Genomic DNA, 26789 nt, shown 5'->3' with positions numbered 1-26789 from the left:
TCCTCTGAAATATTATAGTTTGAGAGGTCCTCTTGATTTTGGGCCCACTTAGACTTCACATCCCAATGCAGAGCCTGTGTATGCCACCTGCCGTGCTCGGGCACTAGTATGCAAGAGGCTAGGAAACCAGTAGCCTCGAAGTTAACCTCAAAGAAATCCCGGACCGAGGCTGAGAGATGGGATCATAGCCTGAATTTCCTGAATTGTCTTTCTTGGAGCAAAGGCACAAAACCGAACTCTGTCCAGAATAGCTCAGATGAAGAGGAGTATCTAAGGAGTATGGTGTGATTCAGCACGTTGATCGTGAACCCCAAAGATGACAGGAGGTTCGTCATAGTCTTGAGGTGGTTGACGCCTACCTTGCGCAAGCCAATCTCCCAACAGCGGGTTGAGGTAGGGTAAGACTGGTACCTCTGACCTCTGAAGATGTACTGCCACCACTGGGGCACTTGTGACATTTAAAAAGAGCACAACAAACGTAAAATGCTCCTGTTCCATCACAAACAGCAGGTAGGCTATATAGAAATAGTTATCCTGCAGGTCCAACACCATCATCCCGTCTCCATGGTCGAGGGCAGACCAGATCTGGCCCAAAATTAGCATTTAGAATTTTTCCTCCGGGAGGAATGAATTGACAGAGCGTGCAGGTCTAAAATTGGCTGAAATCCTCCATCTTTCTTGAATACTGCAAAGTAGCTGTTATAACAACCACAACCTACACCTGGCGCAGGCACTCTTTCAATAGCCCCTTCGGCATAAGGGCCGAGGGGGATGATGGAAGGTGCTGGTGGAAAGAGTGGAAGGGTAAGATATTGCCCCAGTGAACAATCTGTAGAATCCATGGTTTCTGCCTCCCACTGGGTGTCTGTGGTCCTGTTGGGACACGCTAAGCAGTTTTGGTAGGTTGGACCGCAGCAGACGGAGCATCTGTTGCGGGGGTGGTGGGCACCACAGCTTCAGCTGTGAAAGTGCTAGATTGCCTGTGTAGGATGAAAAGGCTGGCTGGTAGAGTGCACCTCGGCCAACACCACTAAAGGACCAATGCCAAGGTGAGTAGGAAAGGCCCAAAGAGCTTGCAGTAGCCCTACTTTCCTTAAAGTACTCTAAAGCAGAATCAACCTTGAACCCTGAACAGACGAGTCCCATTGAAGTGCATGTACACCAGGGAGGACTGGTAATCTCCGTACAACACAGTTGATCACAGCCACGCATGTTGGCAAATGGCAGTGGTGGTACCTATGGCTTCCCTAATGGAATTGGTGTTGTCCAAGCCATTATGTTCTTGGCTGCACCCTAGTCGTCTTGGATTGCCTTAGCGAGAACAGACCGAAGGTCTTCAGGTGCACCAGAGAGGACTTCTGCCTCCGAATCCCAAAGGCTGTGGTAACAGCCAAAAAAGGAGCTTCTATTAACAGATCTGAAGACTAGAAGGAAACACGTATGTCGGACATTTCTGCCCACTTAGATTCCTTGTTTGGAGGCAATAGGAATTGTTAGGATTTAATGGACTCTGGAAAGCTTGCACCACCAGGAGGTCAGGCAAAGGGAGCTGTGAAAGAAAAGTTGGGTCGCCTGAAGCCAACAATAGCGCCTGGCAATTTGCCGATTGACTTGGGGGCTGAGTAAGGTTTGACCCATGTCCCCAGTTAGGTGTCCGAATGAGTCTCGTTAAATGGAAGAAGTGGTTCAGAAGAAGTTTGCCTTTGTTAGAACACTTATATCAAGACAATGGTCTTAACCTCCATAGTGGGGAGATGACGGTCAAGAACTTTGGATGTTCTACGCATCATCATGGTGTAAGAAGCAAATACCTCTATGGTGAGTCCAAATGGTGAGAGGAGACCTGTTTGGGGGAGGTTTCGAGGCCACTAGTAGGTCCTCATACCAAATATCATAAAGTAGGGTTGAGCAAACTGATCATTCGAGTCATTCAATTCTTGTAAGAGTATGCATAAAAAGGGAATGTAAAGTGTATTGTTTCCCTTGTAGCGTTGGCAAATCACGTGCAGGAAGGGGCGCCTTAGGAGGAATCTAGAGCGACGTCGATAAAACTCGGATTAGCATCATAAAGAGCCATCGGGACCTCCTCCTCAAGCCTTAGAAGAGCCTGGGGCTGCTGTAGGTCGTAGTGCCAGCAGCAGGTCGTGGTGCCAGCTGGTGGGTCAAAAGTGGGACCAAAAGCAAGATGGATTCAGAGAAATCAATTTACACCAAGGGAGAACCCGCCGTTGTACTTCAGATGGAAGGCCTCATGGCTCTGTGGGGTCTGAAGGCCTGCCAGAGGATGTCGGTAAGGATCTGAAGAGTCTGAGCGTGGCCATATGGAACTCTTCATCCTGTTGTCTCATGGCTGATGGCCTCAAACTTGTGTTGTGCCAATCACTGGATTGGCTCTAAAGTCTTCCGACTTCGAAAGTGAGATTGAGAGATGTAGCACTATTCCCGCACTTGCTAAGGCCTATGAGATTGGCTTGAGGGATCCAACTCCCTCTTCGATTTCTTGCATTTCTTTTTACACTTACTCAATTTTTACCTCACCGAAGACCTACTTGTCGAGTGGCTTTGGCAACTCTGGGAGCGATAGCCAGAATGAACTTTTTACGTGGACAGCAAAATTGTTTCCTTGGAGTCTTATTGTGCAATATATTGTAGATCTTCTAGCTGCCCCTGATGGCCTTTGGGTAATAGTGCACAGTCACTGCAGGCCTTGGAGTCATGGCCTGTGCCCAGACATACCTGGTGGAAATCTGTCACTGACATTTGTTAGCGACGTCCCTAGGGTGTGACGTTATTTGCACACTGGAAGAATGTTTAACAAATGTCTCTGAAAGAGGCAAGGGAAGTTTCAGATCCACATCTGGTGACACAGAAAGAAAGGAACTCATGTCCGTGTGGATGGGTGGTGCATATATTATTATTATTATTATTATTATTATTTTGCGATTTGTAGAGCGCCTGGTGACCCGTAGGCATCCCCGCGCTGTAAATCTGTGAAGACCAAGAGAGGGAGACCGGGAAAACTATTTGGGGAACAGGAAGGTTTTTAGGGGCCCGCACTTCTTTCTGGAGCAGAACAGCATCATTGTATAGCCGCACAGCACCACCTGGCAGCTCGCCGAGCTATTACTGAAAAGGTTCCGTACCTAGTCTGATGCTTTGGGGAAAATACAAAAGGTGAGTAATCTGCAGCTAGAAGTCTCTGCAAGAAAAAAGACACTACCCAGTGTCTTGACCTTAATGGCCAGTGTAATAGACGTCCTGGGTGTCTAATCGATTGAAGGTAGAGCTAGGTCTTATGGTATACCTTAATCATAGTAACATCAGTTTCGTTTTTGAGGCATTGAAGGCTAGGCTATTGTCACTTTTCCATGACTGGATAATCTCTACCTAATTGGTTGATATGTTTAACATCACCACTGTTGGTGGCGAACTGGCGTGTATTTTCTGGATATATATGAAAAGTCACTTGTCCCACAGTCTTGACATTAATGCATTTCATAGCTGCATATAGATTTCAAACAAGACTGAAGATGGTGGATAGGCCAGTGGAACGTCTACGGAAATCATTTAACTAGGGAACAAATAATTTCTCTGTATGGAGAAGGTTGTCACTGTATGGGTGACTTAAACCAGACAAAGTCATCAGACAGCCTAGCTATCCTGACCAGTCTGTTCAGGAGAATGACAGGATCTATTGAAGGGGTCTCCAACCTTTTACGTACTGAGAGCTACTTTTGCTAAACAAAAGTCCTTCTGAGCTACTAAGATGTTTTCACTGTACACACATTGAGAATATGACTGCCGTAAAAAGGATTATAAGTAGTGACCAGCTAAGCATTTCATCAAAGGTTACCAGAAGAAATACCTGGAGAAAGCTTATCCATATTGAATGTCTCCACCTGACTAACGAAGTAACATTGAAATCATTACATGCCCTCTGGCACAAATGACATAACCACATCAATAAGTGTCCCTAACTCAGCTTAAATTATCATTCAGTTATCAACTTTAAATATGTTTTGGAGTTGCAACCTTTTGTCGTCCTCAGTAAATCAGTATCTGAAAATACACATACATGTCTACCACTTTCCATTTTGGGCAAACAAACTGAAATTCCCAGAAGAAAAACTTTTTCTGAAAAAATACATAATTTTTGCTTTTAAAATAGCAGTCTTCATTTATAGGAAATTCAGTCAGCTTGCAGTTTTCGAGTACTCACATGTACACATGCTCACATGGATCTCAAGTCTCCCGGGGATTACAATCATAGGTCATGGATGCTCACCATAACACCCAGGATGGCTGTATTATGTCAAAAATGATCTCCACTATACCAGAGTGATCATTGTTCCAAAGCTGGACTCCTTAACGACCAGGATGCTCCCCATATATCAATCATGGCCATTATTATTCAAGGTGCAGCCACCATTCTGTCGGGGGTGGTTTAAAGTTGACCTGTCATACACTTAATATCTAATTGACGGCTGCCAGTATTCCACAACTTGATCAAGAATGCCCAAAATAGTCAAGGATGACTTTAATAGACAATTGGTACTATTATTCGTTGATTAGACACAGTTGTGCCAGAGGTGAAGCCTTTTTAAAAGAGGCTAAAATGCACTTTTAGCCATCCATGAACCAGGTGTGGTGTCTAGGGAGAATCACTATGTTACTTAGGGACATATTGTCACACAGACACACACATAAATGTAGATGAGGTTCTTACTTTCTCTGGATCCATAATATGCTCTCCTCAGCTCTTGAGCTGATTATGCCCCCAACTAACACATGTTAACTCTGGCTCCTGCAGTCACACACTTCTATGGGTCAGAACTGGATACTTCTAACACTCTTCTCTCATGATGCATTGTTCATTCACATGTCATGCAACTCGTAGAGCAGGGCCTAAAACCTGGTCAACCTACTTGTCACTGAGAGTGGATGCAATTGGTCATCTGGCAGACCCCAAAGACCCACAAAGTTTGTTTGACTGCAGTCATGATGCCCTGCCATTGGATTGGCTGTCTGTCACTCTAAGGGTGTTAGAAATTAGCAACCTTGCCGCCTTTAGCAGCACATATTCTCAGAAGGAGAAACTGGGCTTGACATCACTACTGAGAGCTACTTTGAGGGTGCTGGTGAGCTACAAGTATCTCTCGAGCTACTCATTTGAGACCCCTGATCTATTGTTTCAAAACCAACAGACATTATGTTGTGCAGCCGAGCAAATGGCCCCATATCCGCTACTCAAAGCATCTACTTCATAACATCCTTGAGTAGTGATTTTATACTTCAATCAGGGCTAAGGCCAGACTGCCCAATTCCAAAGAAATTGTCTTCCTGAAAGTGCAGGTCGAAATATGTCGCAAATTTCTTCATGAAGGAATGTGGGCTCCAGCAATGGTCCTCGCTTCAGAACGTTTCATGGAAGGTAGCTTTCGGAGTCATGGAATTATCTCTGAAATAAATAATCAGTATACTTCTGGAATACTTTTGCAATTTATTTACACAAAACGCATGAAATAAATCAAATCTGCTGCTCAAGGACAATGTATGAAACCTTTTGAATCGGCAATATAGGAATACATTTGATTGAAACAACAATATTTTACTGTTTTTGTTACCGAAAAAGTAGAGAAATGGTGCCTCCAAAATGGCTGCATGCAAAGACCGACAGCGTGAAAATGTTGCTGCATCTTTAAAATATGCAGAAGCTGCTAGTGTTCCCATCATGCAATGCTGCTCACGCACACCCTTAGGATTGTTTGCAACTAGCAGAAGGATTCCGAAGCACATCTGCCTTTTCCAAGGCTTATTGCGGACTAAAATGATTACATGTTTTGAACTCTGGATATTTGATGTCTGCTCTTTAAATATGCATTTTTCATAATGTAATTTTAATGAAATGTTTTATAAAATGTACTTAGTGGGCTGTAAGCCAAACTTCATCGGTTGGTGTGTTATTGTGTCATCCACATTTTTCCACCCACTCCAGCATACTGTATGGGACTGTGGGTTGGCCCACTTCAGTCATTTGCTAACTTCACCAAGAGTGACAGCTGTCTTCCCTTCCACAAGGAGCACATCCACACGCAGAGTAGTTTCCTTAAGTGCCAGGGACTATGCCAACAATATGTGGTATATTTTCTTTTTGAGACCCAAAATACACTGCTTGCTTTTTTGCTGCATTTTTTAAAGATCTGATACCCTAGTAATAAAGAATTGCAAAACCCATGACAAAGCAAGCATTAACCATGCCGAAAATTGGCAGGAAACACCAGACCCTGTTGGCTTTGCTTGGTTTTCGAGGTGTTAAATCCAGTATGCCAGCACCTTGACAAGCACTGATTTTGTTGAGGAAACAGTACTGAGTACAGTTCACAGAGAAGATCACGAACTTCTAACATTGCCAGAAGACTCTCTTCAAAGTTGTGAACGAACTATCAGCAGCTTGTACCTTTCTGCCACCCCCTTCCTTTTCCCAACTTCGCTGTGACAAGCTTTCTACATTTTTCCAAAGCAAAGTGGAGTTAAACCACCGTAAATTAGCCACTGATGCTACTGAATTAGTGAGTCCGGTGTTTTCTGCAACCCAAGCAGTTGGACACCAGGCTGTAAACTCCTCGGTTAATAAGCCTGACGAATCCTCCAAAATTAGGCAATGGTCCTTTCTGGACCTGGCTACATTGCATCTGGTACTGGTTTCTGTTAAGTCTTGCCCCTTTCTCCTTCAAAACTCAGACTTTTAGATGATGATGCCCGAACTGTGATTCTTAATCTTCTTAACAAGTCTTTTAGTGCAGGGTATGTACCTAAGAACTAGAAACATGTTCTTGTCCTCCCCTTGTGAAAGAAGGAAGATTTTGGCCCTCTTTGTTGGTCAAATTTTCGTACGATCTCCCTTCTTTCTGTTTTTTTCCAAGATCTTGGTACGGTATGTTCTTTTCCAGGGGATCCTCATCAATAGTCCTAAGCACTCAATATTACCGCCCATGTGCAGGACACCGGAAACAATATAAAAATATATATGTAAAAACACACATATCTCGCTCCACATATATGTACGTACATATATTATTTTTATCACACCAATGCAGCTCCAAAACTGAGGCTAAAACAATGTAAACACTTGTACATGTACTGCAATTAGTAAGGAAACAAAAAACACATTAGGTCAAATATCCCTTGAATTTTGTGTTTTAATGAGTAAAACCACTCATAAATCCTGAAATTGCTTATAAATAGACATTGTTAGCCCTCAGGCTGCATTGTAAAACAATAGCATAGAAAATGAAACCATTTTCAACAAAAAACTGGCACCGTGCCTTTAAGGCAGCCATGACCCCAGGCTTCCCATCATGCCTCAGGGGTGACAGTTAGGTCAGTTGTTCTTTCCGGCTCCTTCAGTCAGGACCCTGGTGAAACAGCTCCCTTTCTTTTTGACTGTCTGTCAAAAAAATTCCTATTAATCTACAATTTTTGCTTTCACTCGACGTCTTTTAGACCTAAGGTGTTACTGCTACCTTTTTTAGGCTTAAAAGAGGTGTTTTTTCTGTCAAAATGCCTTCCCTCTTTGACAAATGCCCTTCATGTGGAAGGAAGATGGCCAAGACTGACACTCATTCAGTCCAGCACAATGGTTCAGCACCCCACACAATGTACAATTGACAATAGTAGTCAAAACAATAATCAAGAAAAGCAATTCAGTAGGACTTAAAGTTAGACACCCTTAAAGCCGTGGGGCTTGAAAAGAAAAAGGAATTCCGGAAGAAGTTCCGTTCTGACAACAAGGGCTCTTCGAAGCAGAGGGTTCAAACCCCTCACTGGCAGAAGGGCCAGAACCAGCAAGGCCAACAAAAATCGCAATATAAAGGCAAGCGCAATTCTAAAGGAAACTGGAATCAGCGCCAAGGCAACAGCTTCAATAAGCCTCAGCAGAAGCAATGAGTCTTCACTTCCCCCCGCGCCGTTGTCCACTCCAGTGGGGGGAAGCATTGCACATCACAGGACAGAGTGGCAGGCCATTACAAAAGATCGTTGGGTGTTGTCTACGCTGCAGAATGGGTACTGTCTTCGTTTTCATCGTCCACCTCCACTCGTTCCTCCGATGCCAACGTCAAGCCACCAGCTACAAATGCTAAAGAAGGAAGTAGCGACACTCCTCGAAAAATCAGCCATCGAGAGGGTGCCGGTGGCTCAAAGGGGGAAAGGAGTCTATTCGAGGTATTTTCTGGTCAGAAAAAAGGGCCAAAAGGCGGAATACAGGCCCATTCTGGACTTGAGACCACTCCATCTACATGTCAGAAAAGAAAAGTTTCGCATGTTGGCGCACCAAATATATCCACATCTCAGGAAGGGGGATTGGATGTGTTCGCTGGACCTTCAAGATGCATACTTTCATGTCCCGATACGGCCCAATCACAGGAGATTCCTTCGATTCCGGGTTGGGACCTCCCACTACCAGTTCAAAGTCCTACCGTTTGGGTTGAAGTCGGCCCCCAGGGTGTTCACGAAGTGTGTCGCAGTGGTGGCGGCAGCTCTACGCCGCGGGGGAGTCTTCGTATACCCATACCTAGACAATTGGCTGTTGAAAGGTCCTTCTCCAGACAACAATTCCAGACATGCATAGAACTCTGTCAGCGTCTAGGCCTGCATGTCAACTACAGCAAGTCTGTCTCCCAACCCACTCAGAACATTCACTTCCTAGGAGCTCTGCTAGACTCCGAGGTAGGAAAAGTGTTTCCTTCGGAGGAGAGACAGTTTTCGATAACGCTAAAGTGCCAGCACGTTCTTCGCAACAGGACTCAGAAAGTGCGAAAGATAGCCTCCCTCTTAGGGTCGATGGCTTCATGCATCTTCTTAGTACCGAACGCCAGACTTCGGATGCGTCCTCTTCAGCAGGATCTGGAGGACAAATGGGACCAGCAATCAGATCGCTGAGACGATCAGATCACTTTGTCAGAGATGGCTCGAACTTCCAACCCGTGGTGGACAAAGAAGCAGAACATGCAGGTGGGAGTTCTCTTCCATCAACCTCCTCCTGCACAAAGTATCATCACAGACGCGTCTTTACAAGGCTGGGGGGCGCACATGGGGCCTCTCCAAGTGCAGGGTCTGTGGTCGTCCAAAGAAAGCACCTACCACATCAACTTGCTGGAATTGAGAGCAGTCCACCCGGCTCTCAAAGCATTCCTTCCCTCGCTTCAGGAGGAAATGGTTCTAGTACAAATGGACAACACCACCACGATGTACTATTTGAACAAGCAGAGTGGAACACGCTCAAGGAATCTATCTCTGGAAGCTCAGCGCATCTGGCATTGGCTTCTGGCTCGCAAGTTGTCGAAGACCGAGAGGACTGGGTTCTCAACGACGAAGTGTTAGAAGACATTTTCCAGTCTTGGGGTAGTCCTTTCATAGATCTCTTCGCGGACGACGTAAACAGCAAATGCCCAAGCTTCGCCTCAAGGTTCTACCGACCAGGAACGAGAGGCAATGCTCTTTTGATCGACTGGTCAGGGGAATTTGTGTACGCTTTTCCACCCCTTTCGCTGATCCCGAAGGTGGTGAGCAAGCTGAACCACTCGTGCACAACAATGATCCTGATTGCCTCCGACTGGCCGAGACAATGGTGGTACACAGACCTACTTCACCTGTCAGTGTCTCCTCACAAGAGGCTTCCATGCAGGCCGAACTTGTTATCGAAGATGAACGGGAGGATTCACCATCCCAACCTTGGTTACTGAACTTGGCAGCATGGCTCCTGAGGTCATTCAGTACGGCCATCTAGGACTGCCGCAAGACTGCATGTCCATTCTGAGAGAAGCACGACGTCCTTCCACAAGACATTCTTACGCATGCAAGTGGAAGAGGTTCTATATGTGGTGCATGCAGAATGGTCATAATCCGGTGACGGGTCAGGAAGAAACGGTTTTTCCCTACTTGTTGTACCTGGCTAAAGCAGGGTTGAAATTTAATTCCATTAAGGTGCATTTAGCCGCTATAACTGCTTATAGGCGATCACCTTTGAGGTAATTGAAATTTTTATGGTCAAATATGTCCCCTAACGTGTACCCCAACGTTTCCGTGTACGTGCTTAAAGTACATGTAATTTCCCTCCATGGCCGAATATGAAGACGCATATACATTTGCGTCCAACGTTAACATGTCATCTACCAGATCCACCATGAATGGATCGATAATTCAGTCTTTAAACATGCCATGCCAACGTCTTTACATGGTATACTTGTGCGTTTCCTGGCTCTGCCGAGCTAGGCCCTGATTTCTGACTTCGAACCACTTCTGTCTCTGAAAGCTGCAGCATGGATATGTTTCCCTGACCTCTGCCAAGCGAAGCGGTGCCTGGCTCAGCCTGGCCTGCCTGCCAAGACAGTATTTTGCCTTCAAGTTATCAGTTCAGCCTCCGCGAAAACACATTCCAGTCTAGTGATATAGGTAAATATATTCCCGGCTGCAGAGCAAAGGGCCAAGCCTTCCTGTCTCCTTCTCCTTCATGTAATTCATTGCTCCCGTTACCATGGTAGGCCCATGGCCCCGCGCATTACACTTAGACACATATGCATTCAGTATAGAATAGCCTCTGCCCGAGAGACCTTTTACTTCAGATAAAACATCCTCCAAACACAAGATATCAGATATGTTATAGGAACAGGTCGATCTGACATGCCAGACTTCTGTCTCCTCTACTAGTGCTAAAGTCAAGCCCCCAGCTCCCCCTAGTTCCACGTCCATCACACGTCATACTAGCTGCGTGCGCACCCATGTCAAAGGTTTCTGCTGACCCTGCAGAAATTCTCTATGCATCCACCCACCTATGACACTTTCTGTGACGTTTACAGCACACACCTCCGTGTACGCCCTTGTACACGCCTTCTTGCTACGCACATGTGTTCTTATCTCGTTCTTTTCACTTGTCACGCCTACTGTATCCATCACCATTGTACAGTTTTACTATATATATTGTGTACTGTTAATAAAACATTGACATCATTGCATATCCCTTCCTGAACCCTTGTGGTGATGGATCTGATCTCCATTGGCTCGAGCCATTCTTAATTAAAGCCCGTATGACTCAGATACCGCGGACTCTGCCTCTCATTTGATTGAGCTATTCTTTTACCTGTCATTAATTATACGGAAAAATTGCACGGTAATTTTATTTACCACACCTTCACAAACCTCTTTTTTCCAGTTGACAGCGGTAAAAGATTTCCTGCAGGGTCTGAAAAAGGTGTACCCTCCTGTACGTCCTACTTCTCCTCCCTGGGAGCTGAACCTAGTACTATCAAAGTTGATGGGTTCTCCTTTTGAGCCCATTCATAAAGCAACTTTACAGCATGTTTCCTGGAAAGCGGCTTTTTTGGTAGCGATTATGTCAGCCCGTAGGGTGAGCAAGATTCAGGCTCTCTGTACCAAGGAACCATATAGAGTGTTTCATTTGAATAGAGTAGTGCTGAGAACGCACCCTTCTTTCCTGCCAAAAGTGGTGTCAGATTTTCATGTCAATCAGTCGATCTCACTGCCCACTTTCTTTCCCAATCCCTCTACTCCAGCTGAGAGGGCTTTACACTCTTTGGACCTGAAAAGGGTTTTACAGTTCTGTCTGGACAGGTCCAAGTCTATTCGGCATTCTGATCAGTTATTTATTAACTATGGATCGATCAGAACTGGTCATGCAGCATCGAAACGTTCCATTTCCAGACGGATTGTTTCGTGCATCAAACTTGCTTACCAATTGGCGCAAAAACCTCTGGGGTTTACCCCTAAAGCTCATTCCACTAGAGGTAGAGCTGCCACGGCAGCTTACCTGTATAATGTGCCCATGTCTGAGATTTGTAAAGTGGCGACCTGGAGGTCTGTCCATACATTTACCAGACATTACTATCTAGATTCTGACACGAGAGCAGATACCCAGGTGGGCCAGGCCTCCCTGAGGAATCTGTTTAACAGCTGAGTTATTGGCTGTTATGATTTGGTTGGGTCATGTACTTTTCATTTACCTGCAGGTGGTTGATGGGCTTGCTATTCTATTCAGTGCTTATGACTATTGATGAGGATCCCCTGGAAGAGAAGGATAAGTTACTTACCTGTAATCCTAGTTCTCTTCCAGGGGTATCCTCATCAAAGTCATAAGCAACCCACCCGCCTCCCCAGGTAAATGAGATTCGGTACTATTACAATCTTATGGTTGAGCCCTGTCTTCAGGGTTATGCAAAGAACTGACCCAACTCTCACCCCTGAGGCATGATGGGAAGCCTGGGGTCATGGCTGCCTTAAAGGCACGGTGCCAGTTTTTTGTTGAAAATGGTTTCATTTTCTATGCTATTGTTTTACAATGCAGCCTAAGGGCTAACAATGTCTATTTATAAGCAATTTTCAGGATTTATGAGTGGTTTTACTCATTAAAACACAAAGTTCAAGGGATATTTGACCTAATGTGTTTTTTGTTTCCTTACTAATTGCAGTACATGTACATGTGTTTACATTGTTTTAGCCTCAGTTTTGGAGCTGCATTGGTGTGAGAAAAATAATATATGTACGTACATATATGTGGAGCGAGATGTGGTTTTACATATATATTTTTATATTGTTTCCGGGGTCCCGCTTATGGGCGGGAATATTCAGTGCTTATGACTTTGATGAGGATACCCCTGGAAGAGAACTAGGATTACAGGTAAGTAACTTATCCGTAATACCCAATTCTCCTCATTTGTTGCGACCCGTAAGTGGCTGCACCCATCGCAGTCCGGTTTTAGGACTGGTCATAGCACCGAATCTGCTTTACTCTGGGTCATAGAATGCCTTGAGCAACAGCTAGATGCTGGTGGTACAGCTACTCTCATCCTGCATGACTTACCTGTGGCATTCGATACAGTGTGCATTCCATCTTGATAGACAGACTTGAGGCTTTGGTCATTAAAGGCTGTGCCTTGAGGTGGGTGACCTATTTTTTAAAAGATCGCATCTTTCAAGTTTCCTCGGCCAGTCTAAGATCCAAGACCTTAACTCTAATCTCTGGTGTTCCCCAGGGATCTATTCTAAGACCATTGCTATTGAGAAGTCTTGACTCACCCTCTTCTCATATGCTGATGATAATCAGATAATCTTCTCATTATCTGCTGCTCAGCATCAAGATCCCTTGTTACTCCAGCTTGGTCTGAGAAATGTCTCCCTCTGGATGAACAGAAACACATTGAAGCTTACTTGGTAATAAAACTAAGGTCTTGGTTCTGGGAAATAACCCTGATCTTTGGGGAGTCAGTCATTGGCCGGACTCCCTGGGCCTACTGCCTGCCCCAGTAACTAAGGTTAAGAATCTAGGCTTCATCATTGACAATAACCTCTCCCTTAAGCCTCAGGTATCCAAGGTCACGACCACCTGCTTCTCTGTTCATTCAAAGCTTGGTGAAACCCTATGTGCTCATCCGGCAGCTGAGATCATGTAGCCTTTCATTATTTGTAGTTGCCAGGTTTCGCCTTGCCTGCATGAAGGGTCGCTCGTTCTCCTACCTGGGCCCAAAACTCTGGAATTCTCTACCCATCTCTCTTAGGAATTGTCACTCCCTGCCTATTCATAGGAATGTGAAGACCGTGCTCTTTAGCAGTCAGGTCTGATTGTTTCTGCTTCCCAGGGTTATTGCTAACTGCCGTTGTGACTGCTGTCCCCTTCATCAAGTGCCGGGAAACCCTTTTAGGTAGCTGAGAGCTTTACGAGCTCATAATAATAATAATAATACTGTGGAGACTGTACCTTTAAACAGAGCAAGGGGAAGTATGGCAAGTATGCTTGTGATCCACCAGCATATATATGAATCAAAGGGGCGATGTAGAGGAGAAAGACAAAAGGACTCGTCCTCCTATCGAACTTAACAATAAACAAAGGAGGCCCGTACGTCAATCCTGGACTTGACTTTCACTTCTGATTTGGAAAACAGAATTGTTTTTCTGTGATCGCAATATAGATCTATAATATGTGTAAGATGGCCAGGAGCTCTAGCAGACTAACTTTCACTTCATATTAGTACAGATCTTCCAGATATAACACCAAAACGGTGCTGTATGTATATTTACTTTTTTCAGCATTTAGTTGCTTCACAACTTAAGTGTTGACGGGAGTGGAATTAGGGAGTAGTAATCCTTGGTCAGGAACCTAATTCCATGGAGTTTCACTTCCTCCCCCCGTTTTTTAATCATACCAGCTAAAGGTACGAATAAAATAATTTTTCCTACTAGACAGGTATATTTGAATTTTTCAGAAGCCCCCACTCCTATTTCTTTACATCTTTTTTCATCTATTAAAAATGACATCAAAAAGTGCTCCCACTTAACTCACAGGTCACAGCCCGGCACGCCCTGTTCAGTGAAAGGGGAAAGACCAAATGATGAAGCATGCCACCATGGAGAAACCCTGGTGGGTGAGGGTTATCCAAAGATAACATTGTTTTCCAAAACAGAAGGGAAAGTCAGTCCACGATTGATGGACTTTGTTTATTTTGTGGTCATCAGGGTATGGGATCCTTCACTCCCATGTGTCCTGAATGCAACCAAATCTGCACACCTATTCCCTTTTGGGATGCCTAGAACTCCCCTCAGATCATTATCACTCTTTGACCTAGTCACGATTTTCAGTGTTGAAGACACTCCACATTGTGGTACTTATGATCAAGGCACTATTACACGGATATCCAGGACCTCCAGTTATATGTTGTAGTACACCTCCATGTCGATTTCCATCCTGCATAATTCCACCCTGCATAAAAAAACCTCTGCTAAAGCCTTCAATTTCTGTGGCAGTCCCAGACATTTAGTAAGAAGGCCAGGAGATGGAAGAGGGTGCTTAACATTCAAGTCAAGTCAATCACGCTTTATTCAGTGCAGAATATACAACCATAAAACCATTCTAAATTTTTAAAAAAAGGATAACATCCCTAGTAATCATTAAAATTATGCTAAAGAGATTTTTCTTGCGTACAGGCATTCTATCTACAATTTCTATGCAAGTTACTACGCCAATATCAGTCACAGTTACTATCTTATAACAAAGAAACGATTAACAATACAAGAACATTTTGTCGTTACAGAATTAAGATAAAACATTCATAAAATAAGCATATAGAAACATTTTAAACCATACAGATATTAAAAACATCATTACCCTATAAAAAAATTAATTTATAAGAACCATGCATCATGGTCTGGGGACAGTGCATGTTGCATTTTTCATGTTAATTTAGCTTATATAAAAAAAGGTGCTTACGTCATAAAGTGCAAGGCAATGACTAAGATGAGAAATATAATCCTTTCAAGTGCTCAAACATCATGTTTTTCATTTGTTAAGGCTTCTAAATGAGAATTATCCTTTATCGTTTTCCAAACTACAGATATAGTTAAAAGCATGTTTGTTATAATATGTTATTATCTAAATAAAGTGTTTTTAACACAGATTTCCGAATGTCCCAATAAAAACTACAAAAAAGAATAAAATGCAACGTGGACTGAGGGGACTTTCTGTCACAAGGTCAATTTGGAAGGTTATGACTCCACTTTCCCGATCTAGGGAAAGCTATTAGATAGTGTAAGAAGCCCAACCTTAGCCTGGTTAGATTAAATCTATACTGAATATTTCTTACCGAAATAAGGTATGGTTGAATGCCCATCAATAGTGGGCGCTCAGTCATATTTGACACTCTGTTTTAAACCAGCTTCATCAGCTCTTGCACATTCCCTAAAAGTGACTAGCCCGGTCTTTGTCTCTTTTGCTATAATTCTGGATGAAGAATGGATCATGAAGATCAGGGTCCACCTTACAATCTTTTAAAAGGTTATGAATATACTCTAACCAGGGGATATTCCTGCTATGGTCCAGGGCAAGGCAATCCATAATTATACCCTTAGTAAACTTAGTCTCCTCTTTCGTCCAGATTTCATGCCAAAATGTAAGTGCTGCAGTGCTTATAAGATCGCCAATATAAAATGCGCACAGCTCTTTGTGAACTATGTATGAGGCAGTGGAACTTGGGACTGCCAACATCCTTTTTAGAAATTTGTTTTCCTGAGTTTATAACAGGGTTGTTAGTCCTCTCCCATACAGCTGCCCCTTAGCATGCGCCTGTTATACACTTACTCCTATACAGAGTAAGGATTTCTTGTACCGGTTTGTTGCCTATTTTTGTAGAGAATCTAAAGTTTCCCTCGCATAATCGCAACAATTTCAACTTACATGGGTCAATGTGTGCGCCCCAGGTACCATTCCTATTAAAAATAATTCCCAAGTAAGTGAAGGATGTTACTCTGTTTATTTGGGCACCTCCCACATCATGTTGCCTGTTCTTCACTCTACGTTTCCCGTAAGTCATGACAAAAGTTTTGCTACGGCTCAACTGTAATTCTTTTTCATTCATGAATTGCGTGAATTTTTCTATTGAACATTGTAGACCATTTGCAGTGCACTAGGGTGGCCTGTGTGCCGACTCTTGGGGCATCAACACTTACGTTTTGTAAGAATAGATTAACATTTTTAATATATAAGTAGAATAAAAGGGCGCTAAAACACATCCTTGTCGTATCCCCTGGGTGACTCTAAAATCGGGGGTACATTCGCCTTTTGTGCCAAACCGTACTCTAGAAGTAAAAAAAAAAAAAAAAAAAAAGTGTAAATCTGCGATAAATAAACAATGTAATTTGGAGCTCCCAGCCCTTCCAGTGTTTTGCCATCATTTGGCATGGTTGACCAGGTCAAAAGCACTGGTAAGGTCGACAAAGCAGAGTTGTTGCTGACCTTCCTTAGCTAGGGTGCATTTCCCTATTAATAGCTCAAGGTTTACACATTGTTCCACCGTCCCGATACCCCTTCTAAATCCATACTGAGCCTCAGTTAGGATATTGTTCTCGATAACCCAGCTTTCCAGTATTCCCAACATTATTCTGCCCATCAATTTGGATGTAGAATCAAGAAGGAATATGGGGCGGAAGCACTTAGCCTTCCCTCTTTCGCCTTTTTTAAAAATAGGTGCAATTATGCTTTCGACCCACTTTGCTAGTAACACTCCTCCTATGGTGGCATTACAAACATTTAATAAAATCGGTGACCAAAAATCTATGTTATATTTAAAAACATCAATAGGTACCCCGTCTGGTCTTGCAGCTTTACCATTTGCACTTTTGTTTAAGGCGTTTTTAATTTCACCCAAAGTGATTGGTGGTAAAATAGGATTACTGTTACCATTTTTCATGGCAATCACGTATTAAAAATACACTCAAAGTGCATTGTCCATTTATCAGGTGTTACTAGAGTATCTATTTTTGCCACTGTTGTATCCTTAAACTGCATCACATATCTCTGCAGCTTGAATCAATTTTTCCCAAGCCTTCTCTCGGATTTCTATTTTCCGTAAATTCAGGGTATATTATTTTACCTCTTGGAGCTAATCCTTTCACCATCCCTGGGTCTTGCTTTTAGGGCTGTTTTTAGTTCCCTAGTTATCTTTGAACACTCCTGATCGAACCATCTGGGAATGTGGTCACTATTTTTCGTTTTCGTTTTTAAATCCCCAGCAATTTCAGTCATGATATTGTAAAAAGCAATTACAATATCTATGTTTAAAGAAGAACTATCCTAACAGATGTTAATGTCTTTTTGTTTTTTCCCTATCAAGTTTTCCATAAATGTAGTTGGGTTCACACCCGACCATTTAATAGAAAGTCCATTACTACCATGTGTTTCCGTGTCTAAATCGGCTGCCTTCCCCCTTTCTTGCAGAGGCAGGCTTAGCTTAAAGATCAAGATTAGCGGGTGATGGTCGCTAAACAGCCTTGCATGAATGAAAAACGTTTCCACTAGGCCCTTACAATTCCCTGATACAATAATGTGGTCAATGTTCGAGTCAATGGTCGAGTAAGATCTTGCCCCTTTGTATGTTTTTTGAGATTGTCTCACCATGTTCACCCGGTTCCATGATTTCTAAGTTATATTAGTAATTAGTAGAATTGATGGCTTCCCCATAGGTATTATGTGGGAAGTGAAGAATTGGGTCACCAAATTGGTTGCAGTATTGTTATATTCCATATAGGTGCCTTGTATAGGCGCAGGTAACAACGCAACCTTTCACCTATATTCTTCCCTACATTACATACATCACGGTTCATAGGCACTGACCTTTTACCCACATTCGACACTGCATTCAGAACACCGGTTTTCCCTAGTTCGAATCTCCTACATTATGCATGAGGTTTCTTGGAAACACAGCAGGAGTGCCATCTCCTGTATAATATATATGTATGAAAATCAGGCCAAACATCATCCTCTAGGCCGACACAGTAACACAGCAAGGTAGGACCCCTGGGGAGACCTGTGGGTATATATATATATATATATATATATTTCACATCTTGCTTTAGAAAGACAGACGAGAATATGACATCCCAGCTGATACACTGACCAGAGATGCTGAGGTTCCTGCATGCAGACGCTCTAGCTCGCAGTGGTCGAACATCCGTCGCGGGGTGTCCAACTCGAGACCAGGATGGGGTCCCATATTCTTTCATTTTCAGCAAGGGCGTCAACTAGATCCTAGAAGGATTCTTTGCATTACACCAACACAGATGCTAGTTACATTTAGGTACATCTAGTTAGAGAAGCATCGTAGAAGTACGCACTGGTTATCATGTATTTGATGTACTTTTATATATTCATGATTACTGCAAAATGGTAGAACTGTACCATCCCTTTATTTTTGTAGTACTGCTAATACTATATCTCTGCTACTGTCTAATGGTTGTTGCAGCTCATCTAGTCTACACTAGAATAACAACTGCTCAATAAATTCCTATTGAAAACGCCCAGCCTGTTTAGTCTGTATATTTCTGAGATAAACTAAGTGAGCACGAGTGACTGAGCCAAAGGTAGTATATTGTTTTCACGATTCTGAGTGATTAGGGTTGTCATGTTCCGAGGTTGCCAATAACTATTCTCTCCCCAATAAGAGGAGATTCTAGTGGCACTGTGAGCTAGCTGATACAGAAAGGCTAACCTATCCTGTGGGGTTGAACGGAACCAGTCTGCCACCAATCCCACAGTTTGATATTCAAACACGCAAATCCTGTGTAGTGTATATAGGAACTACATGACAGTATCCGCATTGTTCTCCAGTTAAAATTTTACACTTTTCACAATTAAAATCAGCAACCCAAATGAGTAAATAATCTCCCCACCCCCTTTAAAAAGTAATCTAATTCTTCTTCTTTACAGTCTTAATTACCCTATGTCTTGTACTATCAAAAATATTGTTATAAAAATGTATTACAATAATAGACTGTTTCCCCTCAGAACAAAAATACAAAAACTGATAGAACTGTGACGAGGTATGGGCTTTCCCTAGTGTTATTGGTGAGGTTACTGAAATTAAGACAGCTAAGCCGCCTTTAGCTCTCCCCACCCTAGAAGGGATGGCTTGTGTAGAAATCGTTTTGAAACTATTAAAAAAAGGGTTTAGTATGCCAGGATTCTTGCATCAAAATGAATGCGCAATCCTGTATCCTTTTTAGCCATTCCCCATCTTTTAACTTATTTTTTACCCCTGCAACATTCCAGGACATGATAGTTGAAAGCCCCTGTGTTGGTAGGCTAGTGTCCACTCTTTTTGTATTACCGGTGCAAATATAGTCCTTATTACAGACTATTGCTCAACCAGCGTTCTCCCTCTGTCAGTCGGTTTCACTACAACCTCTTAAGGGGGCAAACCTGTTATGTGAGGGATCTATTGAAAATGGATCGAAGCTGTGGTGAGTGTTCACTTTAGTATGTATGGACTCATTTCTAGGCCTATAAATATCCAAGTGGGACAGCAGTTATGAACTCATCCTGTTGGAAAAAAGGCTCAACGGCTTTGTTTAAAAGTTTTTCCATCAGGGACCCTACCAAGTCCCTGCTTCGGAAATTAACAACCAATCTCCCTTGCATACGTTTCTGGTGCTGCCCACCCAGTTCACTCTTCTTATTATAATGTTCTGATGTAATAAATTAGTGTCAAAATTAGACTTTGAAGAAAACCAGTACACAACCTGGTTTTTCAAAGTCTCCCATGACTATGTTATTATCCTCAATTTTCGGGATGTTTTTCAGGACGATGACATAAGGAGTTGCCTGGGGTGGTAGATGGAGTGAGGCCTCACTTAAGTTTGTGGATCGTAAGGTCCTGCTCGCTTTAATCCCTGGATTAGCATCAATAGTCCTTAGGGGATTAATGTTGCTAGCCTTGGCCCTGGATTCTGCCACAAGTTGTTTTTCAGGGCGAGTCTTTGATGATGATATCGGCTTCGGATGGGTTTTGCCAATGGTAATTGGGGTGCTTAGTCCTTCTTTTGGCCTCACAAATGATTTGCTTGCAGTGGTTTCCTTGTGCGTAGATTTTAGTGGTAATAATTCTGTGACCAGATCTGTTCAGTAGGTAACATCCTTTTGCAATAATTTAATTTCCGAAATCGGGCGTCGCGCAATGTTATCAATTTTACAGTGCAATTTTTAAAAGCGGTTCAAGGTTTTGCACATGGTTAGTAGTTTCGCAGGCCTTCATGCCTTTTGCTACCCCAGGATTTTTTTCCTTTTCTTTGGCTTAGCTTTAACATTTACTATCTGTTTTACTGAAGGTACAATGGTTGTCAGTAATTGTTGTTTCAACTTTTTGCCTGAAGGGGAAACCAAGTCTGAGTTATTAGATAGTACCATTATATCCAGAGGGGTTGTTGAAATACAGGGGATAGACACTCTCGGAACATTAACCTCTTTATTTACACAGGGACCATGTACCTCTGTAACAGGTTCCTTTTCAGTCCTGGTTCTCGCTAATAGTGGTGAATCTGGCCCACGCTGTATTCCAGTCTCCTTTAGTGCAGCACCCAATGCTGTTTTTGTGGCCGCCAATCACTCCTCAACTTTGAATAATCTCATTATTGATCAACCCCATAGCATTTTTCAGATATTTAGTAATGGGTACGTTTTTCGTAGGCGGCTACCCAGTAATGGGTGGTAGTTTCCTTTTACCCACTATCCCACAATTAGTTTTATTCGTAGAGGGCAATGAGAATAAATTATTTCCTTACCGGTACTTAGCCGCTCCAATTGAACCAAGGGGAATGCCCAGCCCAGCCTTGTACTGCCACGGACGGGCGCAGGTGGGCCTGCCCTTGGCCCGCATGTGTCCTGCTCCACGGGAGCCCTGGTGCTGCTTTATGCGCCTCTAGCTCGAGTCAAGACGCATTGGGGCCTCCAGGCGTCTGGTATGCTGGGAGTGGAGGCCGCAAAGTGCCTCTAAATCTGTAAGAACAGGCTCCCGCACCGCTTGAGCCCTGGTGCTGCTTTATGCGACGCCGACGCGAGTCCAGACCCGGTGGCACTTCCAGGCGCGTGGTATGCCGGGAGTTGAGGTCCCAGAAAGTTCAAAGTGCCTCTGGATCTTTAAGAACGGGCTTAACATTCCCCTCTGCTGAAGCCCAATCCCTTGGACAAACTACTGTCCATGCCTACAGCAGAGAACAATTTCCAGCTTTCAACAGTTCCAGTGAGTCCATCTATCCCAGCAGCTCCAGTGACTTCTGCAGCTATCCCAAATTTTCCAACATAGCTATTCCACTTTCTCTGCCTGTCATGACAAAAGTAATAGCCACTTTAAACGGAAAAAGAGCAGACATACATGAACATTTAGTAAACACCCTGTAAATCCAGGATGCAATTCACCTAACAGAGCAACTCCTCCATGTAAATATAGTTATTCTGACTGTCATGGGCTTACGTTTATACTTGGCAAGAACACCAGATTGTTCTCATATGTTGTATTTCCTGAGTTAAGGGGAGTCTTCTGTGTATGTGACCAATATTATGTCTTTGTTAAGCCCTCACTGCTTTCAAAGCTTCAAGTAAGACCAACAAAGGCTCTAGTATACAGTTTGTAAGCAACTATCATCTACACCTTTCTGCTCCTTCGTTCATAAAGCCACTAAAAGAGGAGCATGGAAAAGGAAACCAGACCATGGGGATGTATTCACTTCTTCGTTGTAAAAGCTCCTCCTCATAACAAATTCATTTTAGGCTGCTTCAAAACAGGGACGGGATATGATGTACTCCATAGAGAAGAGTCTGTCAGGCATCCGCTACTTCTGTGTAGTTTGCTACCTCTACCACCATCAGAGAAAAGTACAACCAAACATTATGGAATGCTAGCGGCTAGACATTGCTCTTCCAATGCAGAACCAGAAAGACAAGTGTTAAAGTTAATATGCTTTCCTTAAATGTAGTCTGTATACGCTGACAAGGACTATACAGATCTGTCAGTTTGTGATGTATGTCATGGACTTTCTCAAGAAGCTTCTTCCTAGCTTTGACCCACCTCCTAGTCTTTCTACTGCTCTCGCTTAATCTCCCATTATTGCTCTTCCCTTCCCACTCACCTGTTCTCTCTCTCCTTTCATCTCCCCTTTCCTTTGTCCCTCCCCCGCTCTTCTGCATCTCCTCCCCTATCATTCCAAACCTCTCACACAGGTGCAAAAAAAAAATCTTCAATATACCATTTTCTCTTTGGTGCACCTGCTGATGAATACATCAAATAAACTTAAGCAGAAACCTTGATGTTGTTTGTTCTGGAGAAAAGCAGACTTTACCCAGGCCCAATATAGAATGGTAATTATGTAGCGCAGGTTCCAAAACACCTGAAAAAAGACACGTACATAACCCTTTAATGACAAAAAAAGAAAATCCCAAGTTGAGAATATTGATGAGATTTTAGTACTGAAGTATGCCAACAAAAGTGGATTATAATAGAAAAGTTGCCAATGTCGGCAGTTCACCAGATCGTCCCAGATTTACATCCATGAGACTAGATGGCATACATAGACCTTCAAAATGCATATTTTCACAGCCTAAATTTTCAAGCATCACACACAGTCTGTTATATTTTGGGTTGGGTTGGGCATTCATAATGCCAATATAGAGTCTTGCATTCAGTCTGAAATGAGCCCCATGATTGTTCTCAAGTTGCACTGGAGTGGCAGTGGCACCACAACAAGTAACATCTTACTTTTATCTCTATCTGGACTCCTGACTGGTGAAGGCATGCTCAGCATCAAACTTCTTATAACATCTTCAATCAACTGTAAATTTACTCATTGACCTGGATCTAATGATAATTTGCTCAGAATCCTTTCTACAGCCAGTGCAAGTCATCCAATACTTTGGTACAGTATTAAACACAACTTTGGTGTTTCCTTCAGAGACAGACTTTGATCTGTATGAATTAAGATTCGAGTCTTGAAAATGACACCTTTGCCAATGGTGATAAGTGTCCCCTCTCATGAGCATCACGGCCTCCTGAATTTCATAGGAGAAATGAAAGAATGGGGGAAATTAATGATAGGAAGGAAAGGTAAAAAGCAATATGGAAGAAAAGGTGAAAAGTAGGATATAAGGATAAAAAGATCTATAGGGGGAAAGGTGAGAATGAATGAAAGAGCAGAAGGATTGAAAGATTATAAGGCGAATGAGTGGACTCATGAGGAATTAAAAGATAGAGAAGTAAAAGGATGGATTTGCGAAAGTATGGATATGTGGACAAATTGATGGGTGGAAGCAAGAAAGAAGGGATTTATATATGGATCGATAAATGATTAAAGGGCACTGGTAAGTCTCCTAAGGGAGGGTAGTGTTTGCTTACCTCATTTGCTAAGTGTGAGTAGAGGCATGTTTCATGTGGGACTTTCTGGCTACTCTCTTGCCAGGCTACACATGCGTTCTTTTTGAGAATACCTAGAAGATAAATGGTCCATGTCAAGAGCGAACTAGGGTGAAAGAATTCATATAAGTATCAAATCCTCTCTTTTTCTGGTGAACTAAGGAGAGGAGGTTGTTTCAAGGAGTTTTATGAACATGTATATCCCTATCAAAGGGATGGGACTCATGGAAAAAATCTCTGCTCATTGTAAGGGTCTTAGTCAGAGGTGACTATCACATCATTGCATCAATATTTTGGAGTTGCAAGCAATCATCTGGCCCTAAAATCCTTTTGTGCATCCATATATGCATCATCCATTCTTCTTCAAACCTAATATAAAACAAAAATGCAGTATCTCAAGAAACCTGGGTCAATCGGAGTCAGCAAGGACGTGCAGCAATCTGGCAGTGGGCTGTGGCATCTCCCAGGCCTTCAGGAATGGAAAGCAGGCAAGCTCATCTGGCACCTCATTGAAGAGCATGCGTAGTCTTTGAAGTTTGGGGAACTTCACGTTTCAACTTGGTTGCTACTTCCAAGAATGCACAAATGGCATATCTTGGCCTCCAGACCCTCAGCCATGAGAATGCCTTCTTCCTTTGGTGCTCTACAAGATGGCAATGATATAGTTTGCTTCAGACTGGCCAATGTAATGGTGTTATCCAGAAATACTTCATCTATCCCTGAAACCTCATAGGAGGCTATTGTTGCAGGCTAGACATTCTCATCAGGATGTTGAGTAAGATCCTCCACCCCAGCCATCACTAAGCTTACAAGCCGACTCCTGACTCCACTTTAGTGTCTTCTGTCTAGAAGACACAGGCACTTAGGTAAAATATCAGCAAAAGCTAGTGAATTCTAAGGTAGCATATGTGGTACTTCAACAGGCGGGAAGTTGAGCAGGCTGTAGAGGCCTAGCTTATCTATTTAACATCACTATATTTAAATCTTATCTCTACAGCAATCTACTTAATATCTCTATATTTAAATCGCACCTCTAAAGCAAGGTGACCTGAGAAGGGCTTATCATAGCAGAGTTTTGCTAGGTTTCTGTGTCTAATTATCCTATTTTGTATCTAGCCAGGTAGCCATCGTTGTAGTTAATCCATAATGCATTTCTTCTTTTGATTGTCTTTATTGGCTAACTCTGGTCACTTATTGTCTGATTATTTTTTTCCCTCCTGTGCAGAAAGTGACCTATAAATCCAAGAGATCAATATATGACCTTCGGACAATTGCGGAAGTTGAGGGATCTGCAGTGAAGGCTTGGAAGCATGCAGAGTGGAAGGAGCAGATCTTAGTTCCAGCGCTGCCGCAGTCTGTCCTTCAGGGTTGCAATCTCATTCACATTGACTACTATATCCAAGTGAGTTAAACGTTGTTTTTTTTTTTGTTTAAACCTCATATTTATTTTATTTATATTTTAACAGAAACTCACAGGGCATTTGGGAGTTTTAGCTCTGTTTTTGTTTGTATTGATTCAACATTCAGTGTGAAGCCACTGCAAATACTGCTTATTGTGGTGTTCCAATATAAGTATATCTATGGTATGAGTATGTGACTGGAATTCTATTCCATGGGGATTCCACACAGATGGTTGGGGCATTGAATTAATGTTACTGCCTGCTCTGATAGCACCAGCGGCTGTTTCTGGAATTGTATGGAACCTCTTTTGGAAAATAAGGGCCTATGGGTATCGATTTATAACATGTACCATATTCTACAAGTGTATTGATTGCACCTGCGGCTGGTCTGTGATTATTTATGACTGCGGCAGTTTGAAGTGCTTCATGGTACTAGTTTTGCTTTACCAAGATTTGAATGAAATGCAAGTCTGTTGTGTTGAAGTTTTTCGGCGGTGGAATGTGACTTACAAAATTTGTTGCTGTTAGTCAGACATTGCAATTTAAGGAATTGCATTTACAATCAGTTTGTCTGAGTTTTTCTACCATTTTGGATTTTATATTGCCTCAAATTTCATTCTCTAGATTGCTGCATCATTGTTTTAGTTTGAATTACTCACCGATGTGTGCTCGAGCTGTTCTCTTTTGCATGAAGAGATCTCAACTTTCACCACACGTCATAGCGCGATGCACACTGGGAATCCTATCACGTTGTGACGTGATTGTGTTAGCGTTCGTTATCATAGCAACGCGTTACTATTTCTCATTAAGTGTAATCTCGTATTTTTTTTTTCTTGCCCACATGGAAAGCGCATCCAATTGATTTCTTTTCATGTTGTGCCATAGACTTTGCCAATCGTGTACTACAGTGGAAGCTTTACAGACCTAAGTGCTGCAAATTGTAACTACATAGACTTTGCCAATCGAGTACTACAGTTGAAACTTTACAGAGCTAAGTGCTGTAATTTGTAACTAAACAGACTTCGGTGACTTCTTTTATTATTTTAATTTATTTATTTCAATAACCTATTTCATTTTCAGATATTTACAAAGCCATTGACTATTTAATTTTGCTATTACGTTGTGTAAATTTGGACCATTTTGTTAGAGTAAATGCTTACAGGTACAGTTTAGTGCTTATTATTTTTTTTTTTTTTATCTATTGTACTCTAGTCATGTCTAATATCGTAGCACCCCCACACTTCTTGCCAGTAGCTGGCGAACCTAAGATGGATTGGAAGTTGTGGTATCCAATGTTAATGGCTTATGTTGACGTTCTAGACTAGAAGAGGATGGTTGTTCTCCTTAGAGAAAACTTGGACTTTTAAAGCACTGTTTAGGAGGGGCAGGTTTGAAAGAATTTGCAAATTTGCCACCCATTGAAGGTTCCGGATATACCAATGTTTACGATGTTGCTATTGAACAAATGAGTATTAGATTTGGTAGGAAAATCAACACTGTCAAGGAAAGGTTTAAATTGTATTCTCGTGCACAAAAGGTAGATGCGTCTATTAATGACTATGTGGCTACTTAACTCACTTTAGCGGGATCTTGTGCTTTTGAAACTATTTACTTTGAGCAGGTTTTAAGGGATCAGATTATGATGAAAACTAAA

At 42.6% G+C, this 26789-nt stretch overlaps 1 protein-coding gene across 3 annotated transcripts in view; it reads left to right on the top strand.

Annotated features, from left to right (window-relative positions):
• ARRDC1 (arrestin domain containing 1) overlaps positions 1 to 26789 on the top strand; it is a 699997-nt gene that overhangs the window by 496284 nt on the left and 176924 nt on the right. For all 3 annotated transcript variants that reach the window (XM_086921134.1, XM_086921132.1, XM_086921133.1), the window contains one exon: positions 24961 to 25137. In XM_086921134.1, coding sequence (XP_086777260.1) covers positions 24961 to 25137 — 177 coding nt within the window. The remainder of the gene's footprint in view (positions 1 to 24960; positions 25138 to 26789) is intronic.

This window comes from Lissotriton vulgaris, chromosome 5 (genome assembly GCF_964263255.1).
Source record: "Lissotriton vulgaris chromosome 5, aLisVul1.2, whole genome shotgun sequence".
Taxonomy (NCBI): Eukaryota; Metazoa; Chordata; class Amphibia; order Caudata; family Salamandridae; genus Lissotriton; species Lissotriton vulgaris.
The sequence above is the reverse complement of the archived record's forward strand: the minus strand, read 5'-3'. Positions and strand labels throughout refer to the sequence as shown.